This window comes from Macaca fascicularis, chromosome 3, assembly GCF_037993035.2.
Source record: "Macaca fascicularis isolate 582-1 chromosome 3, T2T-MFA8v1.1".
NCBI classification, from domain to species: domain Eukaryota; kingdom Metazoa; phylum Chordata; class Mammalia; order Primates; family Cercopithecidae; genus Macaca; species Macaca fascicularis.
In genome coordinates, this window is record NC_088377.1 from 86,177,851 (window position 1) to 86,197,677 (window position 19,827).

Consider the following 19,827-nt stretch of genomic DNA (forward strand, 5'->3'; position numbering starts at 1 on the left):
AGATGAGGGTCAGATGCCCTGCAGGGAGTGTGGGGCGTCCTCAGGCGAGAAAAGTTGTACTTTTGACTGTGAGCCCCGATTATGTGTCCTGTGACGTCTCGGGTGAGGTCAGTAAGAGAAACCTCTGCAAGCTGGCTGGGGCTGCCTCCCAGAGGCTGCCAGGGGGAAGGACAGGCTCTGTCTGTGCTCTTCTGGCCTCACAGACAGGCTCTATCTGTGCCCCAGGCTACACCTGGGGGGGCCAAGCAGCTTCTCAGGGCTCCCCAGGTATCAGCACATTTCCTAGGCTGCTTGGGAAAGCCCTGTAAGCTTGCATAGACACCCAGCAAGAGGCTAGCCAGAGAGACACTTGTAGCTGGGGTCTGGGCACAAGTAACAGCTCGGTGCTGGGCCTGAGGTCAGGCAGGATGCAGCCTGGCTGGGTGAGAGGAAAGTTTGGAGCCAGTGCCTGGGTTCAAACCCCTCCATGGCCCGTGGTTCTGTGGGCCTGGGGAAGGGTTTGTACCTCTGTGTCCAGTTTCCTCACTTATAAAAAATGGAGATAATAAAAGTACCCATGTCCCAGAGTGGCTGTACCAATAATAGGGAAGCGTGCCCAGAGCAGGCCTGGCACACAGGAAGTGTGCATCAACCTCAGTCCCTGCCACTGGGCTTGTCCTGGGTGTCTGTGAGGCAGACCTCTGCCCTACAACGTGACCCCCAGGCTTGTGAGACTAAGCTGGGTCAGGGCTTCCTCCTCTGGGATTGCATGCTTACCAAGTGCCAGGAGGGGGACTTCTGCAGGCCCAGGTGCACCCTAAGGAAGGGGCTTGCTCCCACCAAGAACAAGGCTCACCTTTGGAGGATGCTCCCCACATAAGAGGTGAACCCCCAGGTCTACTGGTGACTATAGCCTCAGAACCTGACAGCATCTATCCTCCAACCCATGCCCACTGGGAAGTGTGTGAGGGGTCCTTATAGGCCCTGTGGTGTGGACAATGCAGGGACCCTGCAGCATCTGGCTAGGGCAGGGCCCAGATGAGAGCCCTGGGCCAGGAGACCCTGGCCGGTTCTGCCACTGTGGGGAGACAAGCTCCCCCACCCCATGTCCCCCGCTTCCCTGCAGCCCCACAGAGAATGCAGACCTACTTTTACAGAAATCCAGATTTTTGTGTAAAAGTGTCTCTATTTTAAATAGATTTTAAGTGGTGGCAGCAAATTTAAGCTTTTGAGAATATTATACAGGACAAATCAGATTCGCAGGCCAGATGCCACTTTATTTACAGAAATGGAATCAGGTCCTACCTCAGGTCCCATCTCACGTCTTCACTTATGCCTATGTGTCTCCTTCACGGGAAAGGCCGCAGGAGGCCCTGCAGTAAGCATCCTGGAGTTGATTTAAAGTCCCTGACGGTGAATATGGGGGTCCTCACTGTTGCCGCAAGGGGGCATACCCCTGTGTATCTTAGAAATGCCTGCAGCCCTTTTGCTGCAGAACAGATTCTTAGGAGAGAAACTGTCAGATCAGAGTTCAACTTAGAGAAACTCCAAATTGCCCTCTGAACAGATGGTATCAGTTTGACATCACACAATGCCGGGATTCCTGGGGGAGAACTTTCTGGCCTAGAAGGCAGTAGAGCCAGGACTTCACCCAGTCAGTGGCAGGGCCACACACAGGCCTTGATACAGAGGGGGAAGACTTGGGCCTCCTCGACACCCTACGGGGCCCAGCCTCCCAACATGTGATAAGAGAAACAGCAGCCACCTTGTACCTCGCTCTCCCAGTTCTCCAAGGGCTGGGCCAGTTCTCCCCACAGCCCTGCAAGGGAGGATCACTCAAGGGCCCTAACTGTCTGACAATACAGCCACACTCTGATCAGCCGCCTGGGCACAGACTCCATGTCATTGTCCTCTGCCAAGACCTCAGACTGAAATGTTGGCTCCTCCCATGAAGAACCTGGGGCCAAAGGACCAGAGTCCAGGTCTGTGGCCACCAGGATGGGCCACTTGGAGAGAGGCACAAGGGTGGTACCAGGCAGGTGTGAGGGCTGGACCTTTGCAAGAGCAGCATCATTTTTGTTGAGAGCCTGCAGGTATCTTATAATTGGGTCCCTCTGACCAATCTTGTCTGGCGGGAGATGCCAGGCAGGCTCCCCAGGACTTCCTGCCAGTAGCCACTGTGTGCGTGGATTTGGGTGCTGGCCTCACCACAGTGTACTGGCTGTCTGTTCCTGCATAAATGACTTCTGTAAGCCTTTCTTCATCTGCAAGATGGGTGCTGCTGGCACCTCCTCCCCAGTGCTGTGGTGACCCGGCATAGTGTGTGAGGCTGCTATGTGAGGCACCTAATGCAAGGCCTGGCATATGGAGGAATTCAGCAAATGGCAGATGCCTTCACAGTTAGTTCCTGGCATTCTCTACATTGGTGGGTGTAGGAAAGAAAGACAGAGGAGGCAAAGGTTGTAGCTGTGGGACATTGAGGACAGCCTGGATTGCTCCACAGAGCCCTGAGGACATCTCCAGGGGTGTGCTCCGCAGGGGCAGTTGGATTGGAGGGTTGGAGGTCGGGGAGGGCGTGCACTCCCACCCATGCTCAGAGCCTCGGAACAGTGCCTGCTCAGCCAACATGGGTGTTTGATTCTGTGTCTTTTGTCACAGACTTTACCAGCCCCATCCCTTTCTGACCTTGCCTGAGTTTAAAATTCACATGTGGGGTCTCATTAGGAGACATGGTTCTGAACTAAAGATCTGTATCTATTGGGAATGCTTTGGGCTGCAGGAAGCCAAACACCTGACTCATGGTGGCATAGGTGGTTTCTGTCTGCTTCCATAAGCCGCACATGGAGGGTGAATCTGGCATTAATTACTCTCTCCTCCCTACGTTCGCAGTATGCTAACAGCTTTAACCTCTGGCCTTGTTTCTTCATCGTTGCAGGGTAGCTATCACAGCGCTGGTTATCACATCCTTACACAGCTGTGTCTACAAATTTAGGGGGACACTGAAGCTCCTCCCCCTGCTAAAATCAGGCTTTTATTCACTTGTCATTGGCCAGAACTGGGTGACATGCCCAACTCTAGACCAATCATCAGTAAGAGGAGTATAGTATTGCTGTGCCTACCTTAGACTAATCATGGCGCAATGTGCTCCCCACACCAACAAAATCTGAGTTCTAAAAACTGAGGAAGAAGAGGAAAATCGCCATGTTGCCTCCTGTCTGGGATTCAGATCATCTCCAACCCCCTGAGCTTATGCGTAAGACTGTGGGCAAAAGTGTGTGAGTTTTTGTGGAATGGGTCCACAGTTTTATCAGAGCATCCTTCCTTTTTCTTTTTGATTCAAGATGAAAATATCCTTATGATTATTTTTCTCACCACTGCCCAGAGATAACCAGCACATTAACATGGCCTTTTCTCCATGAATAGCACTAGGGTGCCCAGGGGACAGACACATATCTGTCCACACACCAGCTTGCTGGGTATGCAGAGGCAGAGTCACATCTGCATTCAGAGCCTGTCCTCACACTGCCGTGTGGAGAGCGAGCAGCCACACCATGGGCCGTCCATGCTCACGGGAGTGGTAGTATCGGATCTGAGCTTCGTGTGCCCAGGCGTCTCTCACGTCAGTGCATAGGGACTCTTTTCCTTCTGTGGCCCAGTGTGCCCATGCCACAGATGGCTTCAGTCAGCAGACACCTCCTTCTAGACACTCACGCTCACTCCTGGCTGGCCCTTAGCACATCTGTGCAGACTGGCCCATTTATTTTCTGGTGTAAATCCCAGAAGTAGGAGGACTGGGTCTCTCTGATAGCAATGCCAGCTGCCTGGCGCCCTCCAGACAGGCGGCTCAAACCCCACCTCGCCAGCTCTCCCTGTTAGTCCCTCCTTTCCCTGGCTCTGACCTGAGGGACGAAGCAGGGTGCTACAGGACGCTGTGCCACAGGGATATCGTCATGGACAGAAGCCACTCTGCCCTCTGCTGCTCACCCCTCCAACACGCCCCGGGCTGCATTTGTTGAGTGGCTGGTCCCAGACTCTGCTCTTCTGACTTGCCAGCTGGTTTTACCTGTAGTAAAGTTTGAGATGATGGGTCATCCTGAACCCGGGGTCAGAGGACAGAAGGAGGCCAGCAGCATGTGGGGGAGATGGCCCGTGAGGCCCTCGGCGTGTGGGTGCCTGGTGACAGCCCCACCCTGAGTCCCCAGCCCTGCTGCTCCCATCCCCCTCCTTGTGCAGGTAGAGCAGATCCTGGCGGAGTTCCAGCTGCAGGAGGAGGACCTGAAGAAGGTGATGAGACGGATGCAGAAGGAGATGGACCGTGGCCTGAGGTTGGAGACCCATGAAGAGGCCAGTGTGAAGATGCTGCCCACCTACGTGCGCTCCACCCCAGAAGGCTCAGGTACCACATGGGAACCGGCTCCTCATCCAGAAGCAGCTGTGGGCTCAGCACTAGCTGGGAAAAGAACCCCAGGCACTCCCAGACTCACAGCCAGTCCGAGACAGAATCTCCTGGGGAGCAATGAAGTCCCCAAATTGTGAGGCCAGTTCTCACCCTTGGCTCCTCTGGTCCGGCCCTGGGGCACTCGGACTCACCCTGGAGCTGGCAAACCTCAGGAAAACTGACTTTTTAAATCTCACTCCTGGCCAAGTGCAGTGGCTCACCCCTGTAATTTCAATACTTTGGAGGCTGAGGCGGGCGGATCACAAGGTCAGGAGTTTGAGACCAGCCTGCCCAACATGGTGAAATCCCGTCTCTACTAAACATACAAAAATTATACAGGCATGGTGGTGCATGCCTGTAGTCCCAGCTACTCAGGAGGCTGAGGCATGAGAATTGCTTGAACCCGGGAGGCCGAGGTTGCAGTGAGCCAAAATCATGCCACTGCACTCCAGCCTGGGTGACTGAGACTCCATCTCAAAAAAAAAAAAAAAAAAAAAAAAAGCTGGGCACAGTGGCTCACGCCTGTAATCCCAGCACTTTGGGAGGCCGAGGGGGGCAGATCACAAGGTCAGGAGATCGAGACCATCCTGGCTAACACGGTGAAATCCCATCTCTACTAAAAATACGGAAAAAAATTAGCCAGGTATGGTGGCAGGCACCTGTAGTCCCAGCTACTCGGGAGGCTGAGGCAGGAGAATGACGTGAACCTGGGAGGCGGAGCTTGCAGTGAGCCGAGATCACGCCACTGCCCTCCAGCCTGGGCGACAGAGCGAGACTCCGTCTCAAAAAAAAAAAAAAAACCTCACTGCTCCCCATGGGCACTTAGGGAACGCCCAGCCCAGCTCTGCACTGGCCATTGCACTAGGTCCTCAGTTGGTCCCTGGGCTCTTGGTGACTCTGTCTAAGGCAGGAGTTTCCCATTGACTTTTCCCCAGCTGACCTTTGACCCCTCCACAGTTGACGCTGGTGTCCCCAGGTGTCTGGTGGCCCCTTGTCCAGCTCCCTTGGTCCCTTTGTGCCTTCCCTCCTCCTCTCTGTAATATCCAGGCTAGTCACCCGGGGCCCACCCAGCCCAAGGCCAGCCTGTGGGTGCCCCTGAGGCTGACATACTTCTCTCTGTGCCTGTAGAAGTCGGGGACTTCCTCTCCCTGGACCTGGGTGGCACCAACTTCAGGGTGATGCTGGTGAAGGTGGGAGAAGGTGAGGAGGGGCAGTGGAGCGTGAAGACCAAACACCAGATGTACTCCATCCCCGAGGACGCCATGACCGGCACTGCTGAGATGGTGAGCAGCACAGGGGCCAGGGCAGGGGGCCAAGGCCACGCAGGATCTCAGGGCCCAGCTAGTCCTGACAGGAGGTCCCACCCATCCACCAGGGGTGGGGAGAGCGGGGGCTGGAGGACCACCCAGCCTCAGAGGCAGCTGGAGGCCTGGGTGAACAGGACTGGCCAACATGTCCCCAAGTCCCACAGTCACCATCTGACCAGCATTGAGAGGGGAACGGGCTGAGGAGGGGTTAGTGGCAAGAGGAGCCCCAGCCAGTCACACTTTGTCCAGTTTACCAGAGGAAAAGCCAATGTGTAAGAACAGAAATGTGACCCAGCAGCCAGTGCACTCCCCACCTCTCCAAGGGCCACCCCTCGCCCTCCACCAGCATGCACAGAAAGTGGGGTGACAGCAATCACAATGTCTACCCAGGCAGCAAGGACCCCTGACCATGGGGAGGACTGGGGTTCAGGGGACCCAGAAGCAGAATGAGGCCTAGGGGGAGCTGGGCAAGGCCAGAGCCCCAGCTGCAGCCAAGCACGTGGCCAAGGCCAGCTCCTGGAGAGGCAGGGCTCCGAGGCAGGAGGCTGCCCGTGGTTGCCCGTCCTCACACCCCTGCGGCTTGCTAGCCTGTCTATGGGCTGGGTGTGAATCAAGGCACTGGGGATGATGTGGGGACTTCCCTGGCCCCAGCAGCCAGTGAGGAGCCTGGTCAGTCAGCAGAGCATTCAGCAGTACCCAATTCCGTGGAGAGGCCCGTGTGAGGGGAGTCAGGGCTGGCCTTCAGCAAGGATGGGTGGTCAGGACACCTGGAAGTAGGAAAGGAGACTCCAGGTGCTGCAGACAGAAATCAAGGATGCGCCTCCATCTGGAGCCTCAGGAACAGCCGGCCAGGCCTGAGACTGGACTTTACAAGGTTCAGCTGGGAGGGCTAGGCTGACAGAGCACAGCTGGGCTGGGGACCAGCCTGCCCTGTGTTGCCCTGTCCCAGGGGCCACTGTCAGCAGGTCTCTAGCATGGGGGAGGCTTAGGGCCTGAGCCCAACGAGCAGCAGTGGAAGAGGAGAGGGAAACTGCGGACAGGCCTGGCATTCAGTGGCCAGGAGGTGCAGTGTTCCCTGAGGAATAGCTTGGCATGAGGCCCTGGGGAGGGCTGCAGGCCGGCGCACCCCCCCATGCCAGATGGTCACCGTGGCGTGCATCTTCCAGCTCTTCGACTACATCTCCGAGTGCATCTCCGACTTCCTGGACAAGCATCAGATGAAGCACAAGAAGCTGCCCCTGGGCTTCACCTTCTCCTTTCCTGTGAGGCATGAAGACATCGATAAGGTGGGCCAGGTGGAGGGACAGAAGGCAGATGAGGGGAAGCATAGGCGCCCCAGAGGAACTCTGCCTTCAAATGCAGCCCCCATACCCTGTGCTCAGAAGGGAGATCTGGATTCAAATTGTGGCCATGTCACCTGCCACCTCTAATGCTGTGGAAAAGAAGCATCACATTAGCTAATTCTGGCTCTGCACCCTGTGAGGCACCAGCTGTGATCACCCCACTACAGTGGAAAGAGCAGCTGGTAGTGGAGTGGGGCTCAAACTCAGGCAGCCAGGCTCCGGGTCACCTGCAGGCCACGGTCATGTCACAATGCCTCTAGCTGAGTCAGAAATGTGAAGGAACTGAGATTCTACCCTCCCTGCAAGCTAGCAAGGTGGCCTGCCAGTTACATCTGTGCATGCACACACACACAGAGTCATCTATGCACGCACATAAAACATGAGACCTTTGGGTCAGGGAGAAAGCCAGTTCCTCACTCACAGCAGAAGCAGCAGCCAGAGCAACATCTCATGTGGTTTTCCAAGCCCCAGTCCCTACAGAGACACAGAGAGGGACAGGTGGCACCTGTGCATGCAGTGGGGTGCCTTGCAGGAAGGAAATCCTGATTTTACACCGAGCTGCTTCCTGCAGGCCCTGCCTTGACTCTGGGATGACGTCTCAGAGCTGTGCAGTACAACATTCTTAAATTGGCTGGGACTCAGCCCTGCAGAAATATGAGATATTCAAGGAGAATCATTCCCAACACCTCTCAAAGCTATGGGGCTGCTCTGTTTCCTCAGCTGTAAAGTAGGGTGCATACGCTTGTGGCCCTAGGCAGGAGGTAGTGACAGGCCCTAGCACCCTGCCTCTAACATATGTCAAGCAGCCATGAGGCCTCCCTCTCCCCACAGGGCATCCTTCTCAACTGGACCAAGGGCTTCAAGGCCTCAGGAGCAGAAGGGAACAATGTCGTGGGGCTTCTGCGAGATGCCATCAAACGGAGAGGGGTGAGGGGGCACCTGTGACTGCCAGGGGGGCTGCCCTGGGCCACCCACCCCAGCACTGCCTGCCTTTCTCCTTGGCTCCCAGCATTGCAGCCTCTGTGCTTCTTGGCAGGACTTCGAAATGGATGTGGTGGCAATGGTGAATGACACGGTGGCCACGATGATCTCCTGCTACTACGAAGACCATCAGTGCGAGGTCGGCATGATTGTGGGTAAGGACTCCTTGCACCCCTGCCCCTTCCAGACTGCGGAGTCACCCTGGATACAACAGGCTTTACAGGGCCCTGTGGGGTGAGGACCAAAGTACTTAACAACCGGTGACGTCAGAGCCGAGCCTGGCGCTGGAGCCTGGGTGGTCTTGGGGTATCAAAATGGAAGCACTGTGTACAGTAGGAAGCATTTCAACGCCGTGATGCCACATGTATGCCAGCTGCACATCCACCTCGCCCATCAGGATTATAATTAAAACACTTTATTTGGTAAATTGACCAACTGGACAGATTTGTCCAAGTGGAAGAGGATAAGCAAAAGTGGTGCCATTCCTACCCGAATGGTCTTTCCACCGGCCTGCCCCTGCCCCTGCCCCCACCCAAAGTGAAGGCAGGTACCAGGAAAGGGAGCAGCAGCCCACCCCTCCCAGCAGAGGGGTCTTCCACACCAACTCAGACCTTTCTCAGAAGTTCCAGAGGTCATGATAACGAGCCTTCACTGAGGAGCAATCCAATCAGATCAGGTATCTGCTGTGCACATGGGCGTGTGGTTCTATAATTCTCTTCCATTCTCACCTTTCAGAAGGAACATTGTCTTTAAATCCAGCATCTAAATGTGAGCCCCAGCCATCCCTGCTGTGATCCCCCTAGCCCTTTCCACCCTCTGCTCTGGAGCTGCCTGGGGCTCCCCAAGACACTTCCATATGAATTCCCACCAAGCCAAGCTGCAGCTACTCGGCCCAGGCATAACCCCTCCTGGGGCAGAGGTGGCAAGGAGTGACCCACGGCTCACATCTGCCCCATGTACACTCTTGACTCTGCTCAGTGTTTAAAAACATGCTTATAACAATTACCAAGATCTGAAAATTAGGAGAATTCACATCAAAGTCTGGATTTCTGTTTGTTCATAAAAAACTAGAAGGCGGCCAGGCAAGGTGGCTCACGCCGGTAATCCCAACACTTTGGGAGGCTGAAGTAGGCGGGTCACTTGAGGTCAGGAGTTGAAGACCAAAATTAGCTGGGTGTGATGGCACATGCCTGTGATCCCAGGTACTCAGGAGACTGAGGCAGGAGAATTGCTTGAACCCTGGAGGCAGAGGTTGCAGTGAGCCAAGATCACGCCACTGCACTCCAGCCTGGGCAATGGAGTGAGTGAGACTCCGGCTCCAAATAAATAAATAAATAAATAAATAAAAACTGGAAGGCTAGGCATCAATGAGCCCTGATTCCTATGTGGCAGCTCGACTGACCAACATTTGAGTTGCTGTCCCTGACAGCTTTAGGAGTGTGCAGCCCACAGTCATGCTAGCTTGAGGCTCTGCTGTCACCAGTGTGAAACTATTAATAACTTGTGAACAAAAGACTCCATGTTGTCACTCTGCACAGGAGCCAGCAAATTACAAAATTCCACATCCGGTCTTGTCTACAGGAGCCTCTGAACTGCTCCCAAGGGCCCACACCATGCCTTACTTTGGGCTGCCATGCAAACATGGCTCATGACAGAGAAGCTCAAACATGTGCATGGGCAGTGCCAGAAAACAAGGGTGGTGCATAGACAAAATAAAATGATAATGTACCACAACCATTTCTTTGATACACACTGTTAATCTCAATCCTCCCAACCACCTAGGTAACAGGCAGGGAAGGTGTTATTGTTGCCTGTTAGGAAAGAGGACAGTCCAGAAAGCTGTCCCTAGCCACTGAAGCAACCCAGGTCTTCCAGCCCCAGGGAGACCCGCCTTTCCATTCTTCCAGGCAAAGCAGAGACAGGCATGGGGGAGCGGGAGAGGCGGGGCTCCTGTGGGCAGGAACCTGGCCATACTCCAGGGCAGTGCAGCTCTTGCTAACAGTCCCCCCGACCTCCACCCCAGGCACGGGCTGCAACGCCTGCTACATGGAGGAGATGCAGAATGTGGAGCTGGTGGAGGGGGACGAGGGCCGCATGTGCGTCAACACCGAATGGGGCGCCTTCGGGGACTCGGGCGAGCTGGACGAGTTCCTGCTGGAGTATGACCGCCTGGTGGACGAGAGCTCTGCAAACCCCGGTCAGCAGCTGTAAGGATACTCCCCCTCCCCCCACAGCCCAGGCCCTGGGCCGCTCTGGTGCAGCGGCAGATGGGAGCCGGGCCACTGCCGATAATGGGCTTGTTTTTAAACAACTCTGGGGAAAAGCAAACTGACAATCCTTTCGTAAGCTCCATCCCTTCTGCTCAGTCATGACCTGCCCCTGTGAGAGATGAAGGGTTAGTCCCAGTTGTGATTTGATAAGCCCAGATCTCTCTCCTTCTGACAGGTGATTGTGCATGTAGAGGAGGCTCTGAGACACCCCCAGTAAGGTTTCTGGGTTTAACCCAACATTCCCCAAAGTATGTATTTGGCCACATTCACAGAAAGAATATTAGTCTTTTGTGGAATGCTGCGGGTTGGCAGTCACAGCTTGGAAACCAACCCAGAGAGAGCTCATCATTAACCATGGCTATCACTTGTTAACCACCTACTGCGCCAGGCCTATGCTAATTATTTTATTAGCGTCCTCTCTGCCGCTCGCAGGCCTCTATTATTATAGGTCAGTAGTATTCCATTTATTTAAATTAAATACGGAAGGTCATAGATTAAGCAAGAAAGTGCCAGCAACATGGTGCGTGCCTCCGACTGGGCAGTAACCCTCCAAACCTTAGTTTCCCCAACCATAAATGGCCGATGAACAGCAGCTCCGGATGCAGCTAAAGGACTGAAGCTCTAGGTCCTGTGCTCGGCGCAGGGCCTCCTGCAAGGAAGGTTTCGGAGGGACTGGATGGGGTCTTTGAACTATCTGTCTGTCCCTTCACTGAAGTGGGCCCAGGGGCAGGCCAAACTTGCTCCCGTGATTGAGTTGGATGTGCACGTTCCTAATCCCTGACGTTTCTAAACTCTGGTTCATTAACGAGGGAAAGACGGGAACCGGATGGGGGAGTGGGGATCACAGTGCCCCACGTGGCCGCCTCGTGACCTCAATGGGGAAAAGTGGCGCCGGTTCCCGGCTTCCACCTGCACGAGGGGCCCTCCCTCGTGCCTGCTGATGTAATGGAGCTGCCCTGTGTCCAGGTATGAGAAGCTCATAGGTGGCAAGTACATGGGCGAGCTGGTGCGGCTCGTGCTGCTCAGGCTCGTGGACGAAAACCTGCTCTTCCACGGGGAGGCCTCCGAGCAGCTGCGCACACGCGGAGCCTTCGAGACACGCTTCGTGTCGCAGGTGGAGAGGTGTGCGGAGAAGGGCAGGTGCAAAGGGCAGGGGCTGGGGACGTCCAGTCCGGGCACTGCAGACTTGGTCTCAGGGAGAGACTGAGTCCCAGGCCCGCGGCGCAAGGACAGGAAACTAGGGCCTGGGGCCGGATTCCGGGCGTGGGCGGGGCCTGGGGCGGGGCACAGGGGGCGTGGCGGGAGTGGGCGGGGCCCGAAGCGGGGCGCTGGAGGCGAGGGCGGGACAGGGACGGGTCCGGGGTAGGAGGTGGGGTCCGGACGGGGATGCCAGGAGCAGGGATGGGGCGAGCCCGCGTCCGGGCAGTGTCGCCATCCATGAGTCCCCTCGGTGCTCCCTGCCCGCCGTGGCGGTGCTCTCTGGATCCTGCTGTGACCTCACTTCCCTGGCGGAGACCCTGGGCTTAGTTAGAGGGAGCAGTACTAACCAGGTTACTGCTGGTCCCTAGCGGAAACGCTTTGACTGGTTGAGGTGAGCAGGATCGCCCCATTTCTCCAGAGAGGGGCCCCGGCTCAGCCAGGGAAAGAGGCCGCCGCTGGGTGGACGGCTGGCAGGGGCCCCTCCCTGGAGAAGGAGAGGCCGCCGCTGGAGGGGGATGGATTGTCGGAGCCACCCTCAGCGACCGCCCTACCTCCTCCCGCCCCGCAGCGACACGGGCGACCGCAAGCAGATCTACAACATCCTGAGCACGCTGGGGCTACGACCCTCGGCCACTGACTGCGACATCGTGCGCCGCGCCTGCGAGAGCGTGTCTACGCGCGCTGCACACATGTGCTCGGCGGGGCTGGCGGGCGTCATCAACCGCATGCGCGAGAGCCGCAGCGAGGACGTAATGCGCATCACTGTGGGCGTGGATGGCTCCGTGTACAAGCTGCACCCCAGGTGAGCCCGCCGCGCCCTCTCCCTGGTAAAGTGGGGCCCAAAAAGCGAGTGCTCCATGGTTCCTTGTGGCTCCCAAGCTCCAAGATTTTGTAATCCTCTTCTCGTCCCCCTTGGCCTAGATTTGGGGGAAGGGTCGACTTCGTGCAGGATGCCCGGTAATGAATGTGGAGGATGGGCTGGGAGGAGGGACGGCAGCCCTGCTTCTCTTCTGCCCAGCTTCAAGGAGCGGTTCCACGCTAGCGTGCGCAGGCTGACGCCCAGCTGCGAGATCACCTTCATCGAGTCGGAGGAGGGCAGTGGCCGGGGCGCGGCCCTGGTCTCGGCGGTGGCCTGTAAGAAGGCCTGCATGCTGGGCCAGTGAGAGCAGTGACCGCCAGCACAGGGAGGATGCCACAGCCCCACAGCACCCAGGCTCCACGGGGAAGTGCTCCCCACACGTGCTCGCAGCCTGGCGGGGCAGGAGACCTGGCCTTGTCAGGACCTGGGCTGCCTGCCATCCCGCTGGGGAACCCAGCGGGCCTCTTCCCTCAGTCATTCGGTGGGACAGCCCTAGGGCCCTAACTGGGGTGCGGCAGGAGCAGGGACAGAGACTCTGGAAGCCCCCACCTTTCTCACTGGAATCACCTTCCTAGAAGGGAGTTGCTCACTCAGGACTTTGTTGCATTTCCACACTGTCAGAGCTGTTGGCCTCGCCTGGGCCCAGGCTCTGGGAAGGGGGCGCCCTCTGGATCCTGCTGTGGCCTCTCTTCCCTGGGAACTCATCCTGTGTGGGGAGGCAGCTCCAACAGCTTGACCAGACCTACACCTGGGCCAAAAGGGCAGCCAGGGGCTGCTCATCACCCAGTCCTGGCCATTTTCTTGCTTGAGGCTCAAGAGGCCCAGGGAGCAATGGGAGAGGGCTCCATGGAGGAGGTGTCCCAAGCTGCAAATACCCCCAGAGACCTTTTCTCTCCTGTACCCCCATCCCTGAGTGACTTGTGATTCTGGGATGGACCCTCACAGCAGGTGCAAGAGACAGAGCCCCCAAGCCCCTGCCCCAAGGGGCCCACAAAGGGGAGAAGGGCCAGCCCTGCATTTTCAACTCCCACAGCACTGGCTCAGGAAGAAACCCCAAGCAGCATTCAGCACACCCCAAGGGACCACCCCATCATATGACATGCCACCCTCTCCATGCCCAACCTGAGACTGTGTGAGTTTTTTAATTAAAAATGTTAAAAGTTTTAAACATGGCCTGTCCACTGTTCTTTGACTTCTGTGCATAAGGACTGTGGGGACAATCTATAAAGAGTCAGTGTCACATGCATGAAGATACTTCAGTATCTCGGCCATGCCCTCCAGACAGCTCCTTCCAGCCAGCCGTGCCCCGGGGAGTGTGAGGAGTGACAGACCAGGCTGTAGGAACAGGAATGGGGTATCATGGGGGATGGCAGAGTAGTGGACAATACACTGCCTGGCCGGTGCCCCTGCTTGCCTGCCCATGGAATGTGTGCAGAGAGAGTGCCAGGCCAGGTGCTGCTCTGGGGAAGTGGGGGAATGAAGCTGGTCCTGCTGCATGTCAGTCTCAGCACCGTCCTGTCCAGTCAGAGCCACTTAGGTTTGCCAGTGAGTGGAGGCCCAGATACACGTTGGATTTCTAAGATCCCACCAGATGCTCCTATTGGTGGAATGCCTGTTTAGAGTTAGCCAAACATAGGCCTAATGCCATCTTTCTGTAGCATAAACACGGTGACATAGATACATATTTGTGTGATTTTCATGCACGTTCATTTTTCGATGAGAGACACCACCCAGCTAATCAGGAACAACTGTTTTGTTTCCTTCAGATCTTAACCCAAAGTTGTGATTTTGAAAAGTCATGTCCCCCTTCAGATTTCTTGCTATCTGCTACTTCTCATGTGGAATTGCTTTGGATCTTCTTAGTTCTCTTGAGTCTAAATTAGTCCTTATAAGTTAGTGCAAGCATCTGATTACTTTGTTATCATTACTGTTATGTTCAAGCATTCACAAAGTGGAAAACATTTTAATATCAATTGCTTTCTATTTCTCCTTTATATTACAGTTCAGGGCATTGTATTCTTAAAATTCTATATGTAGGTAGGTTATATGTCTGAATTGAAATGGCTGAATTGAAATAGATAAAATGAATTTCTTTTCTAGATAACAAAGGGAGTGTCATAAAACACTTGTTATGGGACAGTGTGATGGCTCACGCCTATAATCTCAGTGCTTTGAGAGGCTGAGGTGGAGGATTGCTTGAGGCCAGGAATTTGAGACCAGCCTGGGGCAACATAGCAAGACCCCATCTCTTAAAAAAAAAGTGGGGGGCTGCTGGGCACGGTGGCTCACGCCTGTAATCCCAGCACTTTGGGAGGCCAAAGCAGGTAGATCACAAGTTCAGGAGTTTGAGATCAGCCTGGCCAACATGGTGAAACCCCGTCTCTACTAAAAATACAAAAAGTAGCGGGGCATGATGGCAGGTGCCTGTAATCCCAGCTACTCGGGAGGCTGAGGCAAGAGAATTGCTTGAACCTGGGAGGCGGAGATTGCAGTGAGCAGAGATCGCACCACTGCACTCCAGCCTGGGCAACAGAGCAAGACTCTGTCTCAAAAATGAATGAATGAATGAATGAATTTTAAAAAGAAAGAAAAAAAAAACACTGGGCAGGGTGGTGTGCACCTGTAGTCCCAACTATTCCAGAGGTTGAGGCAGGAAGAAGCACTTGAGCCCAGGGGTTGTCTGCAGTGAGCTCTACTCATGCCTCTGCACTTCAGCCTGGGTGACAGAGCTCAGTGGCTCACACCTGTAATCCCAGCACTTTAGGAAGCTGAAGCAGGCAGATCGCCTAAGATCAGGAGTTCGAGACTGGCCTGGCCAACATGATAAAACCCTGTCTCTACTAAAAAAAATAATTTTATATATATATATATATAAATTAGCTGGGTGTGGTGGTGCATGCCTGTAATCCCAGCTGCTTGGGAGGTTGAGGAACGAGAATCGCTTGAACCTGGGAGGTGGAGGTTGCAGTGAGCTGAGAACACGCCACTGCACTCCAGCCTGTATGAGAGTGAGACTCCGTCTCAAAAAAAAAAAAAGGAATTTAAGGAATTTAAAAGAAAACTCTTGTTATATAAAAAGAGTATTGGGTGTGACACATGAGAGCTCCTGCACTCTACCAGTCAGCTACTGACAGACATGGGCCTGGCTCCAGTGGAGGGGCAGCAGCCAGTGAGCCCAGCCTGGGGTGACCCACTCCTGCTGTCTCCAGGATGTCCCCTGTTTCCCCAGCCCCTCTGCTGTGCCCTCGGCCCCAGAAGCTGGCAAGTCTGCTTCTCTGGAACAGCATCACGCAGGCCTGCCCATCGGCTCACTGTGCACCAGGCCTTCAGGGGATCCAGATGTCAACCAGGCTGGGTGTTCAGGAGAGGCACAGAAGCCAGGAATACAAACACATCAGCCACCAGGCAAATGGGAAACGTGCCCCAGAAGCTCCCCGCTGAGGATGTTAGGGAGAGCTTTTTGAAGTAGTGTGGTTGAGATGGGGCTTGAGGAAGGCAAGGTTCCAAACAGCAGGGCAGACTGGGAACAAGGCAGACTGCATGGGAGGGCAGCTGATGGAGCTCCCTCACCCTCCAGAATTACCCCAAAGCCAAGCAAAGTGTTCTGCCTGGGGTCACAGCTAGCTCGGGGATGCCTTCTGCCCCTTCGTCAGAGGGGCAAAAGGTCAGAGCCTAGGGTCACCAAAACCTCTGGGCAGCCCAGGGGGGTCTCAGGCCACAGACCATTCTCAGAACTATCCACTGCCTTCCCAAGCCTGGGGGGGTCCCTGGACTGACCCTCCCCAGCTGTCCTCTTGCACTGCTCAGGGTTCTGGCTGGACTGGCAAGGAGGGGTGGTCAGATATGGGAGTAACTGGATCCCTTCATCAGGACCTAGGGTGGTGAGAGCTTTGAGCCTGCTGTGCTCTGGGCAGACATTGTGCCTGGCCCTGCCAGGATGGATAGACAGCAGGATGTTACACGTTGAGGACATGAAGGTCATCAGGAATGTGGCTGGAATCTGTTAGGGCCTTCATCCTCCCCCAGCCCAGGCGGGGGCTGCCAAGTTTGGTCCTGTCCTCTGTTCCTCTCCTTATTTGGACCTTCAGGTGATAAGCCTGAGACATAAAGGAGGCTGGGCCCTGCCACCACGATAGCAGCCACACCTCTGCAGAGAGAATGGTGAGTGCCTGCTGGGGAGGAAAGGCTAGCAGTCTCCCTGGTGCTGGCCTTTGGGCTGGGGGAGCAGAGTTTTCTGTGCTTGCGTTTGGTCGAGGGTGGTCCCCAGGGAGAGGAAGAGGATCCTGGCCCTGGCTCTCCTGGGAATGCTCTGGGACGGTGCATGGTGGGTGGGATGGGGAGACTTTGAGGAGGTGGGGAGAGGACCCCTCCCTACTTACGGTGTTGCAGGCCAGCAGGAAGGCGGGGACCCGAGGCAAAGTGGCGGCCACCAAGCAGGCCCAACGTGGTTCTTCCAACGTCTTTTCCATGTTTGAACAAGCCCAGATCCAGGAGTTCAAGGAAGTGAGTGCCCACTCCCAGCAGCCTCAGACCCCATCCCGGCCTGCCCAACCCCACCCCACATACACACCCCCCTTCTATCCTGACCTTGCCCCTTACACTACCCAGGCCTCTCCCCTTCCTCCCGCCTTCCCTAGAGCTGGGAGCTGCTCCCAACTGAAGGCCCCCATCCCACAGGCCTTCAGCTGTATCGACCAGAATCGTGATGGCATCATCTGCAAGGCAGACCTGAGGGAGACCTACTCCCAGCTGGGTGCGTGCACCCACCTCCCACCCAGCCCCACCCTGCAGACTGGGGCCCCTGCTCTGAGCTGCTGGGTGGGTGGGAGTAGCTGGGGGGACAGCACCCCGCTCCCCTGCTTCCCCTCCTCCCCATCTCCTCACACTGCCCTTCCCCCCTTGTCACGCCTTCCTTCCACTTCACCTCCCCGACCCACAGCTGCCTCTGCCCCTCCAGCCCCTGCGGCCAGGATAGAGGGAGGGTGGCCTAGGCCCTTCTGGGGGACACCCAGGGTCCTGGTGTGTACCTCATGCCCCACCCCCACCAGGGAAGGTGAGTGTCCCAGAGGAGGAGCTGGACGCCATGCTGCAGGAGGGCAAGGGTCCCATCAACTTCACCGTCTTCCTCACGCTCTTTGGGGAGAAGCTCAATGGTGAGCCTGGGACAGAGCTGGGCACCCTTGGCCAGGCAGGGAGCCTGCACCCTGCCTGAACCCCACCTGAACCCTGCCTGAACCCCACCGGAACCCTAACTGTACCCCATCTGGACCCACCTGGACTCTTCCTAGCCATGGCCCATTCTAAGCACCTCCTGTGCCCCAGAATCCCATGTGCACTGGTCACCCCAGTGCTGACTTGGGGCCAGGAAACGTGCCTTCAGCCCCCACCCCAAATTCCAATCTCCCAGCCAGGCTGCCCGCCTCAGGAGGATGACCATTCCCAGCCCCACTGATCCTCAAGAAACACTTTATATTAGGGAATACCCCCACCTCTTCTGGGATGCGGGGGGCTCCTCATGCAGCCCAGTTCCTGCTAGGCGGGACCTGGGATGCTGGAGACATGGATGCTCACCTGGCTGCCTTGGCCTCCCAGGGACAGACCCCGAGGAAGCCATCCTGAGTGCCTTCCGCATGTTTGACCCTAGTGGCAAAGGGGTGGTGAACAAGGAAGAGTAAGTGTGGGCCCAGCCAGATGAGGGGCACAGTGGTGGAAGCAGAGAGGGGGGTGAGGCCCCTTGTGAGGGGGGCTGCCTGTACTTCGGGGCCTTATACTACTCTTTGGGGTGCGGCCAACCCTTCCCTACGCCATGAGAGCCTCTGTACCCATCTTCCCTGCGCAGCCACTCCCCCAGTCTCCTGCTCAGACCCTCCTCACTCCCCGCAGGTTTAAGCAGCTTCTCCTGACCCAGGCAGACAAGTTCTCTCCAGCTGAGGTGAGGCTGCCCAGCCCCTTCAATACCCATCCCCAGCACCTTCTCTGGGCCTCACCCATGACCCAGAGCCCAGTACCAGTGAGGCAGTTGCTGGAAGGGAGAGCCAGGGGCCTTTCTGGAGGAGGTGCCATCTCTTTTGAGACCTAGAGGGTAAAGATGTGGAGTCAGAAAAGACAGCATGTTGCACCAGGCAGGGAGACTGTACACAGACCCGGGGAAAAGCAGATAGGGAGAGGTTTCGTATACTTGGGGTGGGCCTGTGCCTGTGGTTGGAGGGGCGCCCTTTGCCCCTTGGCCCCCATTTGCACCGACTCCTCACTCTGCCCAGAGTCAGCCAACAGAAAAACATTAACCCAGAGTCTGGGGTCTAGGGTTGAAAAGCTAAGGCACAAAGCACAGATGCAGGGGGCAGGCAGAAGGGCCACAGGACTCAGGTGAGGTCTCTGCCCAGCTGGGCCAGGAGCTAGGGGGCTACCTCTCACCAGTGCCCCCTGCAGGTGGAGCAGATGTTCGCCCTGACACCCATGGACCTGGCGGGGAACATCGACTACAAGTCACTGTGCTACATCATCACCCATGGAGACGAGAAAGAGGAATGAGGGGCAGGGCCAGGCCCACAAGAGGGTACCTCAATAAACTCTGTTGCCAAATTGGAATTGCTGTGGTGTCTTTTCTGTGACAGATGGGCTGGGGACCAGCCAAGGGGGATCCCAAGGTCCCAGTGCACACATCACCATGATCATGGCCACCATCTACCTCCTGGGAGCTGGCCCCTTGCCAGCTCACCTTGATTCACTCCCATGCTGCCAAGTGAAGTGTGAACTATGATCATGCCTAGTTCACAGATGAGGACACTGAGGCCCAGAGAGTGTGAGCATCTCGCCAAGGCCAGCCATCTAGAAGAGGAGAGGGTGGGATTTATACCACCTCCACCAAGCCCAGGAATGAGCCACAAAGTGGGCACTGCCCAGCTACTTGGGGCTGTGTAGAGAAGAGGCTGCTTGCTGGGCACTCAGCAAACTCTGCCCAACAGCCCAGCAGGTAGGCAGTGGCCCTGGTACCCCCACACCCAACCACACAGCCTCCCCTGGCCCACTGCTCGCACCCCTTCTCAATACACTGGCTTGGGTGCCTCCCTGCATGGGCCCTGCAGAGAGGTACCCATCTGAAATACAATCAGCTTCTCATTGCAATTACAGGCAAGGCACTAAGACACAAGGAACATGGACACCGAAGGAGGGGCCAGGGAACATGCAAATTTTTAGAGGAAATGCCCAGAACATGGCGTCATGCCTCCTGAGCCCCTCATGCGCTGTGAGGGGTAAGAGGGTCAGACAGCTGGAGGGTAGGGAGATGACGTCTCAGGAGACAATAGTTAGTGCTCCTGTCACCCTTCATCTGAGAACCCAGGAGCTAGAGGAGTGATCCTCATCATGAGTACCAGAGGAGCAGCAGGGGACATCCAAAGCACGAGAGAGAGAGAGGGGGAGAGAGAGAGAGAGAGAGAGACAGAGACAG

General features: G+C 56.2%; 2 protein-coding genes across 35 annotated transcripts in view; both read left to right on the forward strand.

Annotated features, from left to right (window-relative positions):
• Positions 1-16,539, forward strand: part of GCK (glucokinase) — a 59,204-nt gene extending 42,665 nt beyond the window's left edge. For 7 of the 34 annotated variants that reach the window (XM_065542036.1, XM_074035131.1, XM_065542037.1 and 4 more), the window contains 9 exons: positions 4,213-4,375; positions 5,546-5,700; positions 6,891-7,010; positions 7,899-7,994; positions 8,104-8,203; positions 10,072-10,255; positions 11,285-11,440; positions 12,087-12,320; positions 12,537-13,545. In XM_065542036.1, coding sequence (XP_065398108.1) covers positions 4,213-4,375; positions 5,546-5,700; positions 6,891-7,010; positions 7,899-7,994; positions 8,104-8,203; positions 10,072-10,255; positions 11,285-11,440; positions 12,087-12,320; positions 12,537-12,681 — 1,353 coding nt within the window. In that variant the 3' untranslated portion in view covers positions 12,682-13,545. Of the gene's footprint in view, positions 1-4,212; positions 4,376-5,545; positions 5,701-6,890; positions 7,011-7,898; positions 7,995-8,103; positions 8,204-10,069; positions 10,256-11,284; positions 11,441-11,671; positions 11,910-12,086; positions 12,321-12,439; positions 13,546-16,465 lie in introns of those variants that run through there. The other 27 variants (XM_074035137.1, XM_074035134.1, XM_074035138.1 and 24 more) reach the window with 13 other exon arrangements.
• On the forward strand, positions 16,509-18,965 carry MYL7 (myosin light chain 7). The gene is made up of 7 exons (XM_005549684.4): positions 16,509-16,538; positions 16,767-16,880; positions 17,055-17,130; positions 17,426-17,530; positions 17,970-18,048; positions 18,261-18,309; positions 18,807-18,965. The coding sequence occupies exons 1-7, from the start codon at positions 16,536-16,538 to the stop codon at positions 18,906-18,908; spliced, it is 528 nt and encodes a 175-aa protein (XP_005549741.1). The 5' UTR covers positions 16,509-16,535; the 3' UTR covers positions 18,909-18,965.
• The last annotated feature ends 862 nt before the right edge of the window (positions 18,966-19,827 follow it).